Source organism: Rhinolophus ferrumequinum, chromosome 21, assembly GCF_004115265.2.
Source record: "Rhinolophus ferrumequinum isolate MPI-CBG mRhiFer1 chromosome 21, mRhiFer1_v1.p, whole genome shotgun sequence".
NCBI lineage: Eukaryota > Metazoa > Chordata > Mammalia > Chiroptera > Rhinolophidae > Rhinolophus > Rhinolophus ferrumequinum.
This window is the reverse complement of record NC_046304.1, coordinates 32,151,003-32,168,801: the sequence shown is the minus strand read 5'-3', so window position 1 is coordinate 32,168,801 and position 17,799 is coordinate 32,151,003. Positions and strand designations below refer to the sequence as shown.

At 42.6% G+C, this 17,799-nt stretch overlaps 1 protein-coding gene across 1 annotated transcript in view; it reads right to left on the bottom strand.

Moving 5' to 3' along the window:
* The window catches only part of CA10 (carbonic anhydrase 10), a 452,569-nt gene that overhangs the window by 106,574 nt on the left and 328,196 nt on the right, over positions 1 to 17,799 (bottom strand). Inside the window, exon 4 of the mRNA XM_033091320.1 lies at positions 508 to 693. Within this exon, the coding sequence (XP_032947211.1) occupies positions 508 to 693 (186 nt within the window). The remainder of the gene's footprint in view (positions 1 to 507; positions 694 to 17,799) is intronic.

Genomic DNA, 17,799 nt, shown 5'->3' with positions numbered 1-17,799 from the left:
TTACTAGTAATGGTTGCACATGATGACATTTCCATTTTGCACAAACTCAGGCAGCCTTGTTAGTTGCCTGACATTTATTTCACAGTAGATTATAGTTTTGTGCAAATAAGACCCATTCTACCCGAAGGGAGAATTACGGAATCTATACTATCATATGTGACATATGAGAGGCTGATTGCCCAGATAGGAGTAAGTGAAGATGTACATAACAGGTAAGGGTTTGGGGTTGAAATAATGCTCCAGAGATATTGTAGGGCATGAGTCACAAGACAGGCACACCAAGATCTGAGAGAAAATATCGTTTGATTGTGGTCTTCCCTGCAAAACAGTGGAAGCTTCTTATAGACTTCCAGGCCAACTTGCAAAAGACAGATGGAGAAAGGAGGCTAAGACCTTATTTCATAGATTCAAGAGAAATCTTTCAATTTGTTATCCCACCATGCATATAAATAGGCACCAAATCTTATTAATTAGCACTCAACCTTAGTACTTCAACAACCCACTTACCTCCCCAGAGAAGGCTTGTCCGTTGAGGAGGTGCTCCGACCCTTGGCTATCTTCACTCCCGAAGTGGAGCCGTATTTCCTCCAGCCGGTGGCTGTATGTCATGGGCCCTCCTGAGATGTTGACCAAGTGCTCCTTGTCCAGGCGCAGGGACACGTGTCTTCCAGTGTTGTACATGGTCCCACTGACCTGCAAGGCAATGGGCAACAGGTAAACAAAGCTCTCCTCCTTTCATTTCTCACCAAACCCAGCATGGTGTTCAGATCAATGCCTTTTGCTTCCTCTTGATGGGAAGACATTAGGCTAAACCCACATGTGGAGTAGGGAGTGGCAGCCTCCCCCGAGGGCATGCCTGCCCTACCTGGGTTCTGTGGTACTTTCTGGGAGGTATACGCCACATCATTTAGGAAGCTGAGGTAGAAACTCAAAGGAGACTTCATCCACTGTGACTAATATTTTGGACATTGCAGCTTATAAAAAATTAACTTGTCTTCTTACCATAAATATTTGGAAAGTAGAGAGGCTGCAAAAGTTAAAATCTCAGGTGTGAGAAACTGCAGGAAGCAGTTAGTAGGGATGAGACGATACAAAGGCCAAATGAGAGACAAGGAAGCCAAAACGGGTGATGAGGAGAAAACCCTAGTGGGAGACCGAAGGCTTAGATCTGAAGTCTTAAGCGTCCAGTCTGCTGTGTCTTGGTTAGCTACCTCTCTCGCCCCTGCAACCAGACAGTGCACAGAACTAGGGCTCGGATCCTTCCTTGTAGCTGTGGCCTCAGTGCTACCCTAAAGAGATTCATACAAGCTCCCTGTTTCACAGATCCCCAGACTTACTCCTTACTCCCGATTCCATCTTGCTGCAGTTCATACAAACTGCTAACCTTACTGCTCAGCGTCTCATTTCCTTCTTTCTCCTTTGAACTTGATGTTCAGCTTCATTTTCCTGACTATAACTTTAGCACCTCTCAATACTTGATTCTAGAACACAGATTCCTACCTGTGACTCTACTGCGTTAGTCTCTAGGGTTGGCTTAGCTCAAGGAGCAGACAGAAACCGTGAGGAAGATTTTGAATGGGTCTGGATAGGATGTTTCTGGGCTCTTGGATGCTGAGCTCCTTGGATTTTCTTTCCGATTACTCTGACTCCTTTGGGCCCATCCTTCTGCCCTATGGATTCCGTAAGGGCTTCACATAACTTCTGAGACCTTTATAGCACTCACCTTACCTTCCCCCCACCTTTTTGATACTAGTCTTGTGAATGATCAGTTTCTGTGGACTGCTCACTGTGGCAGAGACAGGATGCTTGCCAAGTACTCCACTGACTCATTATTCTGCCATCTTGCTGTAAGGTGGAGCCCATGTGACTGGTGTTGGTCGTGAGCTATGGAAGGGACATGACAAGAGTCACTTCCAGGCTGAAACAACAAAAAGCTTATGCACAGATCCTCAGTCTCTCTCTTCCCCTGCTACATCAACCAAGTGGGTGGTGTGGGTGCATGGAAATGCGGTGCAGCCACAAGATAGAGCCTGTGTCAGTCTGGGTCCCTGGTAGATTATGTGCACGCTGCAAAAATGGCCCGATTTCTTCCCCTCCCTGTAACTGCACTCTTTACAATGTGACTTTGTAGCTGTTCCCATCAAGATAGGAGTCTATTTCTTCCCCCTTTGAATGTAGGCTGGCCTTATCACTTGCTTTGGCCAATAGCATGTGGATATAATATGCCAGTCCTGAGAGTGGGCTTCTAGAGGCCTTGCATGCTTTCTTGCTGCTTCTTGGAACTTTGAGACCACCATGCAAACAAGCCTGGGCTAACCTGCTGGAGGATGATACCATAATGAGGAGAGCCATCCCAAGAGAAGCCATCCTAGCCTAGCCATTCCATGGTTCATCCAGGAGCTGACTGGACCAGCCAAGATCAGCTTAGCCTGGCCCAGACACGAAGAACTGCCCACAGCCTTAGGAGTGAAATAATTGGTTGTTGTAAGTCTCCAAGTTTGGGGGCTGTCTGTCATGTAGCAAAAGCTAAATGACACACACTAAGTCAATCATCTTTTCTCTCCTATGAATCTGGAACAATCAATAGAAACTCTGGACAGTCTCTGTTGAGTACCTGAACTAGAAAGTCATATGGGGCTCAGACAGTCAACCTGCTAAGCAGCTGGAAAGTCAGATCTGAGAGAGAAAAAAAAGCAGATGTGCCAACAGTGACAGAGGAAACCATGCAAAGAGAGAAAGAGAATTGGAGAGAATAACTACTTGACCTTCAAAAACCCTTTGCACCTCCTTATTCCAGTTTCTTCACGAAGCCTGAGTTATACTTTCTCAGGTATTTTAACAATAAATTAATTTTTTTCTTAAGTTACCTAGTCCTTGCAACCAAATAATCCCTGTCAAAAACTCCATTCCTGTTCTCCGTTCTCAAATAAATAGATATTTAGTCAATATGAAATCATGAGAACTTGTCTTTTTTCATGTTCCAATTCATGACTTCCTTTACAGTAAAATGGTTAGAGATACATTTATGTTTGACATTACATCCATCTTTAAGCAAAATTTATTGTTTTCTAATTATTAAGATAATATACAGGCACTATATATGGTTTAGAAGATAATAAAAGAGCTCAAGGAATAAAAATAAGCCACAATGCCACTTTACCAATAATCACCGCTAACATTTTGGTATATATACTCTTCACACTCATAACTATATATACACATATTTCAATGACATCATTTTATGTGTGAATAATAAATGGTTTTTCACACATGTAACTTTATATATAAATATATAAGCATATGATATATTAATATAGTATTAATATATAACATAATAAATATATATTATTTTCACTAACTTTGAAATGGTTGCATAATATTCCACTATAAAAATATAATTATATAACTTATTGTTAAATCTTCACATCTCCTCCACTTTTTCACTATTGTAAAAAAAAATCCAATGCGCATCCTCATAGATATTTTAACTAAAACAGGTATTTCATTAGGCAAATTCTGGGTGTAATGGTGTACTCATTTTTACAGTGCTTACTATCTAGTGCCAAATCCATCTGCTGTGGACAGTAGATCCCACAGAGCAGGGCTAGATCTAATTCCTTTTAAATGACGTAAAGAACAGAACCATGAGATTCAACCAGTAACATCCACGGGCACTTATGGTAAGCAAGTCAGGATAAGAGGAGCTGTTCTGAATTCTTACAGGATATATGTTTTGTCCCATTGGGCAGGTATCTTGGACTTCCCTGCACTTGCAGAAATCCTTTCATCTGTGTCTGTGTAATGTTCCTAAGAAAATTGTTGCCCCCTGAAGCAAGACAGGACCATGTCATTTGCTTGTCTGCATTTTCCCAGTACTCAGAAAACACACTGGCACATAGATGATGGAAAAATCAAGGATTCTTGAGTCCAAAGATTCCCAATCTGCCTTGGATAGTTCAGTAAATTTCTTGAATCCTCAGTTTCTTTAACTGTAAAGTAGAGATGTGAAAATTTCCCCCAAGAAAATGAGGAATAAAAAAGCCAAAAGGCATACAGAAAACAAATATCCAAATGACAGAAATAAATTTCTCCTCATCAGTAATTACTTTAAATGCAAATGGATTCCATTTATATGAGGTACCTGGAATAGTCAAAATCCCAGCAATAGAAAGGACAATGGTGGACGCCAGGGCCTGAGGGGAGGGAGGAATGGGGTGTCATTGCTTAGTGGGTACAGGGAGTCAGTTTCGCAACATGAAAAACATTCTGAAGGTATCGCGATAGTGGTGATGGTTGCACAACAATATGAATGTTTAACGTAATAACACCAAAATTGCACCCGTAAAAATGGGTAGGGTGGTAAATTTCATATGTGTATTTTACCACAATAAAAAAAGGGGGGGACAATCTCCGATGAGGTTGTTGTGAGAATTAAATAAGTGAGACATGTAATTTTCATTCTCTTCCTTGCCTTACTTTTGACTTATTGCATGGGTGCCTAGCCGAGGCGAAAGGACCCTTGTCGATCTTCCCCACTTCCCAGAACCCAGTGGAATATAGTGCTGCTTGCGGAACATCACAATGAAGAACTTTCGCTGACTTTTGTATATTGTGCTGACTCACTCATCTACCATTTCAGATTTTAAAGCTCCAGGGGTGGGGAGCATTCAAGACCATTTTAAAGGCCACGAAGCAAACACAAAACCAGGGTAATCAGGAATACACCATGATTCCTTCTACTTCCTCCACTCCACTTCCCCACCTCTTCTGCTTACATGGCTCTGTATTCATTCATTCATTCATTCATTCATTCACTCTTTTGTCAGTAATTCATAAAATATTCAATGTATGTGACTATGTGTTAGGATCTGGGAATTGTATGACATAAAACCAGGCACAGTCCCTGCCCTCATGGAGCTCACACTCTCCATTATGTAGAGACCAGAGTGGGGGAGGGAAGTTAGGGGGAATCCATCTAAAATCCTACCATTTGTCTGTGTGTTCTTACAATTGGATGCAACACCCCCATATCCCCCCCTTTCCCTAGACATCGGAATAACATTAATTTGTATTAATCAAAAGAAGCTGTGTAGCCAGGGTATGGTTTGTTGCACTTTAATTTAAAAATAAAGGCTTGACAACATTATGTATGATATCTAATGGTACATCTGCACTGTAGTAATTAACACTGCACCAGTGTCATTTCATCTGTAATGCTAATTACTGTGTTTCCAATGAACTACTTTGGTGCACAGTACATTGAAAAAAGTTGTACGATGCAGACCAGGAAACAGAGCCGAATGGAGAAGTGGATGCTGCAGGAGATATCCGGGTTGCCTCTGGCTGCCTCACAGTTCTCCTTTTTGCTATATTTTAATCCACGGCAAAATGAGATGAGAGATGAGTATGATGCCCATTTTACAAATGAGGGAATTAAGTGCAGTTGGTGAATGCTCAGTGACTTTTCCAGGATGGCACAGCTGGCAGTGGGGGCAAACCCAGGTCTTCTGATTCCAAGTCTCAGGATCCTGATGAGAGCAAATGCAAGTATCTCAGTTCATTTCAGATGGAAACCAGGTCAGGGATTTTCATTTCTTCTCCAGGCGGGAGCTTCAGGGCAGGGGCAGGGGCAGGGGCAGAGGCAGCGAGATCCTTTTTCAGGATGTAGAGGATTGGAATGGATGCTCGGCTGATGAAGTCCATCCCCGCAGGAGGCCTGGAGAAACCTGAAGGTCACAGAAGTCTCCCAGTTTATCCACCTGCAGACATTTCCACTGGTTTGACACTGGGTGGGGCTATGCGTACCGAGGGAGGTGGGTAATGGACGCTCCCTAGACATGCCTGTCAAGATTACAGGTCAAGTAATATTATCTTGAAAACGTGAAACCATCTAAAAGCAATGTGTTCTTCTGTAAAGCAAAACATTTACCCCCCCAATCCCCGCTCATTCATTTTGTAAAATTGGATGTCGCCGCACAGCAAATACAGTGTTTTGCAGCAGCTCACAATTAGTCAGGGACTCTTATTAATAGACTCGTCTCCTCTTTTATTCTGGTGACACTGCTCTATTAGCGGGAAACAAATTTCCCCAGTGTGCTTTTAAGGTAAGGAGAATTTCCATTCTTTGAAAACCAGCAACAATCCTGTTCGTAATAGTGGACATCTTGGTTTAGAATCCTCACTTGGTGTCAGATATGGTGCTAAGTTCTGAACCTGAAATTAATGAATCCTCATAATGTCTCCCTTACCAAACCCAGCACCAAACACAGCGTGATACTCAGACCCACACCACTTTCTTCCTCTTGGATGCGGACAATTAGGCTAACACCACATGTGGAGCGGAGGCGTCCCACAGGGCAAACCTGTGCCTCTGGGCCTCTGTGGTGTTTTCCTGCTTAGAGGCAAACAGCCCATCCACGGGGTAGCCAGGGCTTAACCCCACACATCTCTGGCTCTTAGGCCTGTGCTTTTCACCACTGGAAATTATTCGACTGCGCAGCTGATTTCTTAACAATGCAACGCAATATGACAGATTTTCTTCCAATATGGGTCGATGGTGTAGGAACCCAACAGTGGTTTAGAGTTGAAGGCGTTTGGGATTATTTATTGTATTAGTCAGGGCTCTCTAGAGAAACAGAATCAATAGGATGTATACATATATATAGAAAGATATTTATTTTAAGGAAGTGGCTTGTGTGATTATGGAGGCTGGCAAGTCCAAAATCTTTGGGTTGGTCTGGCCGGCTGCAGGACTGGAGGAGAGCCAATGCTGCAGCTCAAATCCAGAGGCTGCCTGCTGCAGAATTCCTTGTTGTTCCAGGAAGGCTAGTCTTTTTGTTCTAATCTGGCTTTCAACTGATTGGGTGAGGCCCACCCATATCATGATGGGCAATCTGCTTTATTCAAAGTCCACAGAGTCAAATGTTTAGCTCATCCAAAAACACCCTCACAGAAACATATAGAATAATATCTGACCAAATATTGGCCCAGCCAAGTTAACATACAAAATTAATCATCATACTTATCCTCAATTCCATTTGCTTTCATTATTGCATCTTGTTTAAACAGCTCTCAACCAGTTGTGCTGATATCACACATAACAGGTTGATATACATAATATTATATATATATATATATATATACATATATATAATATTTTTTACATAACATAATTTAAAAAGTCAGCTGTACTAAAAACTGTTCTCCAAATCTCAGTCATACAGGAGAGTGAGTTTGAAATAATGCACTTCTGAATTATAGAACAACTGTAAAGAAACAATTTAATTTTTCTTGTCAAAAGCTATGTACATAACAAGGTATATTTATTCTTGAATACACATGGGATCTCAGAGATGATTCTGCTGTAAGTCTCTCATGTTTTCTAACTTCCTCTTTCCAGATGGAAAAAAAAAGAGGAGGTATATCTTTTTAGTCAAAGACCCAATTCACAAAATAAACATATGGAAGATCTTTTGGTTTCATGGAAATAGCACTAGTAGGGTTGATGTTTATTGCAAACAGCTAAGCATGAATAAACCTTACCTTCAGAAATTCCAAAAGATTCCATAAGTAGTTACGTGCTTGGTGTGATACAGAGCTTATGTGAGGTTTCCATTATATTCTTTCTCAAGGCAGTCTGACCTAAATCTCCTCTAATATACTCAGAGGTAATTCCCCACAGCTTAAATGGAAATGTAACACTACAAATGGAGTAGAGGAAAAAGAATCCCGATTGTGTAAAAGGAAGAGCTGGCCATCTGAATTGCACGAGACCTACCTCCTTCTCAACACCGTTAGTGAGGACAGGCAGGGTGGAGAAGGTTCACAAATTCTGCGGACTCACTACGTGTCAGACGGCGTGCCACTTTTCAGATCAGGAATCTAGGTACCAATAGGCTAAGAATTCTACTTAAAGATGGAAGGGGAACAAGTGATGGAACTGGACCTCAAAAGAAATTTTTATGACCCAAAGCCTATGGTCTTCCCATCGTCTCAGAGAGCAGCTTCAAAGCCACCACAGAGAGGCTACGGTCCATTTCTCAGTGACCCTGGAACCTTTAGAAATTCCATAATGGTATTTTTATTTCTTTTTCTATGTGGAAGCCCTGCTCACTCGTAACATAGGAGTCCTGGCATTCTTGCCTTTAGGATACAGTCTTAGGCAATAGATTGTCTTTTACTATAATTTGAGGGAACACATTGGTCTGAGGGATGTAACCCTATCATATGCAACAACAGCGGTGATTATGGTATGTTTCAGACCTTGTACTTCATAGCTTCATTTAATCCTTGCACTGCCCATGTGAGGAAGGCATTGTATCCATATTTCACAGAGGAAGAGATAGAGGCTCAAAGGGGTTAAATGACTACCCACCCAACGCTCCACAGTTAGAAATGGGCAGAGCCAGAATTCCAGCCTAGGCCTGCTTCATTCCAAATTCTACAGCTCTTGAAAGAGAAGAAGTCAGAAGCTGGCGGAAAGAATGTTGGAGAAATCATGTAGTTTACAAATAACTTCTGGGGTGGGGGATAAACTCTTAAAGCCCAAATATAGTGTCTCCATGGATGTACCAGGTTGGGTTTAATCTGACGAGGCCTGGCCAGAATACTTCTGGGGGCTTCTAGACCCAGCACAGCAGCTGAAATCCAGTCTCTGCTTGTTGGGAGTTGAGAGGTAGATCACTCCTGCCCATCCTAGTGTCAGCTTAACAACGGGGTGGCAGAGCCCATGATGTTGGTAAAGAAGGTCCGACAACCATGTCATATAAATTCGGTGTCCCTTCTTTGCAACTGAGGTTTCCGATTGTGTATCTCTGACTGCTCTGCTGAGGTGTGTAACAGGTCTTCTTTGAATGTCATTAGTGAGCCTAAGAGATTTAAGAACACCACTTAGTCTGGGTTCCTGCAGAGTAGCTCGAGATGCTAAAGGGTTGATTTGTAGAGCGGAATGCAAGAAGCCAGTGGGTTGCTTATTCCTATATGCAGGCATCAGTGCAAGGAGAAACTGGAGTCTAATCATTGGCCTCACTGCAGCGTAGCATATACGTTGATTTGCAAAATTATGGTAGTATGGATTCTAGAGCTAAAGGGGCTTCAGAGATAATCAAGCCCAACCTCTTAATCAACTAGGAAACTGAGACACAGAAAGGTCAAGAGACTTGTCGGGGATTGTACACGTGGCCGACCCACGACTAGAAATCAACCCACTGATTCTGTTCCTTGTTCTGTGGAACATCTTTCTCCTTCCTCTTATTCTTTTGTTTCCCTTTCCATTCGTGTATGGTGAGCATACCGACACAGAGTTAGAAACGCTCCAGTACTAAGGCTGTGTGTACACAAACACCATAACCCACAGAAAAATAGAAAAAACTTCAGCCAGACATCTGGACATACCATTCACATGATGCTATTCATTTGTGTGCCGGGCTCTTCTCAGTGCTTGCCCGTATGTTTTATGCTATGTAGAATCCAGAGCAATGACTAGAAATGGAGGAGATTAGATGTTGAAAAGAGAGATGGAGGTAAAGGATATGGAGCATCAGGAGAAGGCATGTTTGCAATGCAGCTTTCAAAGAAAGCAGAAGATAAATATTTGGAGCTCGTGGGTGGGGCCTGTAAGGAAGAAAGTGGCTGAGATGTGGGTAAGGAAGAAAATGAAACTTGACCAGAAAAATCTGCTTTGAGTTACCATAGATGGAGTTGTGTAGGAGGGTTGAAGAAATACTGCCAAGATCTCACCCACCATACTTAACCCTGGAGGGTGGATAGAGGTTTCTTCCTTAGCAATGCTAAGTTTATTCCAGTCTTTCTCAAGCCCATGTATCTGACTCAGTCTGCTTTCCTGTGCAAAGAGCCCAGGATTTTGGAGTTAATATTGAAAAACCAGATGACGTGATCACATGTGCTGCCCATGATTATATTGATCCTATTATTATTAAGATAAAAATCGAACCTATGTCTGGTAATATTGACTCTTCAAACCATGGCTAATTTGTTTGCTAACGCTCCAGAGATGCTGGCAGCAACATCGTAGCAAAGCATCTCTTGAATATGATTGGTGCTGGTGGTGATGACAAGAGGAACAAAGAACAGGTATGAAAGAAGTTGCCTTGCCCACAAAGGTGTGGGCTATGCGGAGAGGAAGCTCCTCATCCTCCATCTTCCTCAAGGGGACATTGAGCAGGTGGCTGGCATTAGGCGGGGCATGTTCTTGCCACACATAGCTGTTGGAACTGAAGCCCTTCACCTAGACCTTAGCCTTGCCCAGTCTCTGAACAGGGTGATAGGACCCCAGAGAATGGTGCCTGGAAGGAGTTCTTCCATGACAGTCCTGGTATGTGGGTTTCCACGTGTGAGCCCCATGTACTACTTCTCCGATGGTCTACCGCTACCAAACATTTTATTGATTTAATATTAGTTTAATAATTTAATATCTAAGTAAAATTTAAATTCCATAATTTGTCTTGTGTATCTCCTTAGGTGCCTTGTGAACATTGTAAGTCCCTACACAAAATTTGCAAGGCAGGTGTGATTTTCATGTTTTCCAGATGAAATAACTGACAGCTCCAAGAGGATTATGCGACTCGTCCAATGTCACTTAACTAGTGGGTTCAAGAGCCAGAGTTTGGACACGGACTCCCTGATTTCCAAGTTGGTCTCTTTCTGCTTCACTGTACTTCTCCTAACCCTCAACAAGCAGACCTCGCCTGTATCACCAATGGTTCAGTTTTGATTTCAGGATCAGTTCTCCATTCTGCCTCCCCAGATAAAAACTCAGCTTTAAACCTTAGCCCGCTAAGACTTTGAGGGCCTGCAGAGTTCTTGCCAAGTCTCTCATGGCAGGTTGTCTGCATCCAATTCTTTTGACTCTTTCGTAAGTGGCTAGAGTCCTGGGCCAACTGGGTGGAGCAACCAGAATGAAGATGCTATCAGCTGACTGACCAGCAGTATTGCCCCTGAGGGGAGCCCATTTTAGTTATCTGTTCTAGCTCAAATCAAGATCCGGTTGAGTACACACCTATAAATTTAAATATATGTATAATTATGTTTTTGAAAAGATACTGTAGGCATATTTAATTTACCTTTCCTGTTTCTTGATGTATCCTCAGCACCTAAACAATACTTAGGTTCTCTTTGTTGCAAAGACATGGACAAGGTGATGCTCTGAGCATTATGTGGGTACCCAGCCCCAGCTCCACCCCCAGTCCGACTCAGTAGGTCTGAGGTGGGACCGGGAACTGCCCTCTTCCTCTTCGAGGTGTCCCCTTGATGTTTATTTTAACCACAGCTGACAGATATTCACTGCTGAGGGGTGGGGACAGAGTAATGCAGGGTCATTTTCTTTATCCTTTTCCCGTCCTCCATGCCTTGAGGAGTTGCTTTGAAATTATAAAGACAATAGCATTAAAGCTCTTCCTAAATGTATCTACTGGGCTGTACATGACTTAATTTCGGCCACCATTCCCCCTAAACTTTGAAAATTCAAGGTTAGGCCACCGTACTTAACATATTAAAACTTGCCCTAGAAAAGGTATCTCTAGCTTAAAGTCTTTTATTTTAATCCCTGATTCACAAGGCTGTAGGGAAATAACTCCCTATATCCAGTTATTTCATCTCCGAAGAGGAAAAAAGCCCTTTACGGAGCGCCTGGTGGGACAATGGCACACAGGTATTCGCAGAGCCCATAGATTAGTTTCTTAACAGTCCTCCGTGTGGGTGCTACTGGTCCCACTGGTCGTGTTAGAATCCTTGATGTCATTTTGTCAAAGATATTAGAGGCAGCAAATGTTTGGGAGATAATCGGATAGCGAATCCCTTAGTTCATTCTTCACAGGGTAATTATTTCACATTTATGTCCCAGGTTCCTTACTCCTGTGGAGTCTGCTCCACTGCAAGCTGCCACTCTCTAGGACATACCCAATACCCACAGTGGTCAGCAGGTAATGTGAACAGGTGAGACCAGTGAAGTGTAAGATAACAGGGAGTGGTAGAGACTATGGGGTACCATTTCTTGGGTATCTCTGGAAGGGTATATAGAACACTGGGGAGACGCTTGCCTCCAGCGGAGAAACCAAGAGGAATTGGGAAAGGAGGAGCAGGGGTACAAGACTCACTTTTCATCTTGTGCCCTTTTGTATTGTTCACATTTTCAAAGAAAACAAAATGATTTTTAAAATGAAATAAGATACTCTGTAGGCAATCACACCTGACACTAAATCTGGGTTGTGGTACAACTGTTATGATGTGGTCCCAGGAGCCAGTCTAGAGCAGCTGTCCACTAGAAATATTAATAGAAAGCAAGCTACGCATGCAATTTTAAATGTTCTAGTGGCTACATTTAAAGAAAACCAACACAGTGATATCAACATTAAGACTATACTTCCATTGATTGATGAATGGATAAAGAAGATGTGGTATATACAGTAACCCTTGAACAACACAGGTTTGAACTGCGTGGTGGGTCCATTTATACGTGATTTTGTTTTTCAATAAATACAGCAAATTTACCCTCTCTTCCTTATGTGTTTCTTAATAACATTTTCTTTTTTGTAGCTTACATTATTGTAAAAATACAGCCTATACTATATATAGCAAACAGAATATGTGTTAATCGACTTTTTCTGGTATTGGTAAGGCTTCTGTCAACAGTAGGCCATTACTAGCTAAGTTTTTGGAATGTCAAAGTTTTATGTGGATTTTCGAATGTGTGGAGGCGTGAGCACCCAAACCTTTGCGTTGTTCAAGGCTCAACTGTATATACAATGGTGTATTACTCAGCCATAAAAAAGAATAAAATCTTGCCATTTGCAACAGCATGGATAGACCTAGAGGGTATTATGCTATGTGAAGTAAGTCAGACAGAGAAAGACAAATACTGGATGATTTCACTTATACGTGAAATCTGAAAAAACAAAAGAAGCAAGCAAACAAAACAAAACAGAAACGTACCCACAGATGCAGGAAACAACAAACTGGTGATTACTAGAGGGGGAGGGGTTGGGAAGGTGAGTGAAATAGGTGAACCAGATTAGGAGGTATAAACTTCCAGTTGTAAAACAAATAAGTCACGGAGATGTAATATACAGCATAGGGAATGTAGTCAATAATATTGTAATAACTTTGTATGGTGAGATACGGTAATGAGACTTACTGTAGTGATCATTTTGTAATGTATATAAATATAGAATCACTGTGACGTACACCTGAAACCAATAGGCTGCTGCATGCCAACTGTACTTCAATTAAAAAAGAGAATATTTCATTTAACCCGATATATCCCCAAAATTATTTTAACATGTAACCTATACCAAAATTATTAATGGGTGTTTTACAGTCTTTTTTCATGATGTCTTTGAAATTCAGTAGGTATTATATTTTCCATTCAGAGCACATCCGAATTCAGATTCACCACATTTCAAGTACTCAGTAACCACACGTGGTTGGTTAGTAGCTACTATACTGAACAGTGTGGCTGGGTCAGCCTTCCTTTCCAACTTGTTCTCTCTCATGCAAGCAGAGCTATATTAGGGCGTGGGCTGACTGGGCAGCTTCGGAGGGTGCTATACTCTGTGGAGCACCGAACACCCCAGGAATAAATTAGGAATAGAGTGCCAGGAACTTGTATCTGTTTCCCATCCAAGTAGAGACTTCCCCATCTATTCAGGTTTTTCTCTTCTCTCTCCCTCTCCCTCTCTCTCTCTCTCTCTCTGATTCATATCACAAATTTTATGGGGCGACCATGTATAGGAGCAGACAAATGACAGTCACCTGGGTTGGAAGGTAGAGTCTACTGACCTTGAAACCCAGTAATACATGGCCTAGCACTATTTATTAGGAATGTATAATATGTCCCATTATCTAAATTATGGACCTCTTCCCATTCCTCCTAAGAAGTTGGTTGAATCTGAAAATCATGAAATAAACTGATAAATGATTTCAATGCGGGAAACCATTAGCTAACAGGTGTATTTGTTGGGGGATCATGGGAGAATTCCCAAGTGCTTCCATCCCACTGCTTCCTCCTCCCCTCAAGATTAGACGGCCTCTGTTCCCACCTTGGAGGCCAGTCATTAATTCTATATTCATCAAAGCTCTTCGTCTTGTCAGTCAATGACCGTGTATTTGAGATTTCACATTGTTGTCCAGTTTTCACGTTGTGCATTTCTCAGTGGCTCTGCGAGTGGCACAAACATTTCCTGTGCCCTGGAAGGAAGGCTTAGGGTCTCAAACTGATAAATATCATCCACAACCAACATCCAAACAGGACTCCATCCCTCATACACTTATTTTAAAGGGTTCACCACTGTGACCATTTACTATTGCAGCCCTTCGCAAGTGACCATGAAAAAAGACACCGGTTTCTAGAAAGAGCATACATCCTTTCCAGAAGCAAGCAACCAAGGAAATGACATTTCCTGACCAGAGGTCACATCTAGAGCTCCTGCTACTACTACCACATCCATAGCACTAGCATCTATTGAGCTCAATGTGTCTGCCGCGGGGCAGGCGTTAGCAACTTGACCTTTGCCACTGCCCAGGAAGCAGACAGTTTTATCACCACCATTTTGATGAAGAAACCGAGGCTCAGCCAGGGTAACTAGGTCACAGAGCTATAAGTGTCAGACATCATATACATGAAAGAGCCTGTGTGGACTGCATACAGCGCTGTTTTATTGGCTCTGAGGAAGGAGAGATGACTTCCGTTCAGAAGTGCCAGAGATGTTTCCCAGAGGGGCTGGCATTTGAAATGGACCTTGGAGATGGTACGATGGGGACATCCAGAGATGCCTGGCATAGCATCAGCGAAGCCCTGGGGATGGAAAATACAAGGCGTGCCAAAGGAATGACACAAGTGACTAGGCAGTGTTACTGGAGTAATTCCAACATGAGCAACCCAGGGTGGGGGCGGCACAGGTAACTGTCTGTAGGTACCAGACACTCACCGTGTGACAGGCTCCCTGCTGGTTTTACACAAGTCATCTCATTTACTTTTCAGCAAAGCCTGTGAGATCTGGCGTGTTGCTGTCTCTGTGTTACTAAAAAAGGAACACTGGGCTCTGAGAGGTTAAATAAGTCGCTTGGACTGCATAGCCAGCAAGCAAAGGAGGAAGGATTTGAGCACATATCTGTCCCACTCTTTCCACTACAATGTGAAGTCATGTTAGAAAACAACACTTTTGCTAAGAATTAATTTCCCTCTGGTATGCTGTTCTATGTGGTTCTCCCAATTCGCCCCATTTTGCTATCAGAGGGCCCCACTCTCGTGCCTCCTCTGTCTTGTCTATCATCAATCACCATCACCATCGCCAGCCACGTCAACCCTCTTCTCCCTCTTCCCCAGTCTTTGACTAATAGTAATAAAATCTAAAAATCAACAACCAAGAAAAGCCCAACAAAATGAGGACGTAGCTGACAACACCAAGTAGAATCTCACCTTGGGGATGAGAAGATAAATACTACAATAATCAAAGTCTCAGAAATCTGTGGCTCAATTTTATACAACTGATACTCCGTTGCATGGATCCAAAGCAACAGTCACAACAGCTAATTTATGTCCTTAATATAGTAAAATGCCTACTGAGGGAAGGTGCCGGACTGTGCATGCTGTGGGGGTGGGGATTCTTTGTTGTGGATCCTAAAATCAGCTTTCTGGGTGTCCAGTATGGGGAAGCAAATGGTATTCCATCTCATCCAGGACAAAAGTATTGAGTGGCTCCAAAGTTATTCGTACAATTGACGGAGCTGATATTAGGAGAGTGTATCCACCAGATGAATTAGAACAAATTAAACGCAACGCTGGGCTCCTGTTTCCTATAAACAGAAAACAATCTTAAACTCAGCGGGCCAAAAAGAAATCACCCATTCCTTTTCCAGATCCCCTCCCTGTCCCACTTCCATTATTTTAGTCCATTGAAAGCCCACATAAATTTTTAATCAATGAGGTGATCTCACGGCGCCTTTCAGTTATGTAATTCTCCCACCTCTTTTATGGTCAAAGAAATTAAAACACTAACAACAAAACCAATTTTTACTACTTTCTTCCAGTTCTTTCTCCTCTCTCTCTCTCTCTTCCTCCTCCCCATAGAGGAACTCCCCTCTTCTTTGTCTCTGACATACAATCATTCAACAATTATAAAAAATTCCACCACCTAAAAGCCTCCATAATCAGTCCCCTTCTCTCTGTCTCCAGAGCCATTACCTCATCTTATTCTGTGCATTTATTTTATGCTGTAAACTGCTCTCCATCCCCCAGCCACTGCCTGACTTAGCCCTCATTTTACTGTATTTCCTCAAATCTCCGATGCCATAGACTAAAATACACCATGACTTTGCTTTGCCATGAAGAGAGAAAACACTACAAACAAAAGGATGACACACCATTGTTGGAAGGACGCATCCCAAAGCGATGTTAATGCATGAAAAGAAAATGTGCATCTTGAAAACCGGTGATACACAGTATCTCACCTAAACGCTTACAGTTGTCTCCTGACTCTTCATGCCCACAGTCTCGCAGCGGCACAGCAGGCCATTCACAATCAGGCCCTGACCTATATCTCCTTCTCTTCTGCTTGGCAAGCTCCTTCTCAAAGTCCTTCGAGACCCCACAGGTGTGGTGACGATGCTTCCCTGTGTTCCCAGGGCATTCTAAACTTTCGCAGGTGTAATAACACATACACGTTGCTTTATAATTATCTGCCTATGTGTTTTTCCCCTCCAAGGACCACGAGGAATTTAAGGATAGGCTGCGTGTCTCGCTCACCTCAATATCCCCAGCCCCTGGCATACAGCAGGTCCTGGCTGGGTGAGCTAGTTTTCTGAATGCAGTTGAAGACTGCATGATGCGCATAGCTTCTGGGCACAGCCACTAGAGGGCAGTGTGGAACCATCCCGTTGCACAGAACGCTGTTCCCCTGGAATCTAGGTTTCAGAGATTGAAGGAAGCCGGCTTCCTGTGGGCAAACTGGCTGAGAGCCTAGGAGACTATACAGTCCAAAGAAGCCATACTATTTTGCAGAATCTACTTTGCGGATACGCCTTGTATCTCCATATCCCTTGCTAGCCCCCCAACATGGTGCTTTCCGGTGGCTGCCTCAGCACATTTCTTTAATAAGAGCCAAACGCTCTTCCCAGCTTTCCATCCCGGGCGGCAGGGGGAGGCCATGGAGAGGGAAAGAAATGTCTCCCAAACATTCTCATTTCTAATAAAGACTGGCTTGCCGTGAAGGGACTGCACTATAATTGCTCCACTTTGAAGAACAACAGGTAGCAGCATCAATATTTGATTTTTAAAAGGTTGTGCGAACAGTTTTAAATATTAAAGATAAAGGCAAAGACTCAGATCGTCTTTTCATCTCAGCAGTTGAAGCATTTTAAGCGAAAACCAGTGCTAATGAGCAGAATAAGACTGTTTGCCCATCAAATGGCATCAGGTTGCAATAAAGCACAATCATTCTGGGGTGGGGGAGGGGTCCGGGGGTGGGAAGCAATATCTGTACCAGCGAAGTTTTCTGTTCATTATCTCTGTCATGAGAGAAAAATAAGGTAACTCTGCCAGAGTAACGTTCTTCCATCTCATCGTGGGCTGTTTAGCTCCCTCAATGAGTGGTCTGGGACAGGCTCTGAGGAAACCTCATAAATTAACTATCCAACTTCCTGGCTAATGAGCCCAATATGTCAATTTCCAGTGATCAAAATGATGCAATTCAATAAAGCACAGTTCATTTTGTAAGGAAATATACTTTTAATAGGGAGAACTGCAGGGTCACGGTCCTCCTGAGATAATTATGGGCCAGAAGAATT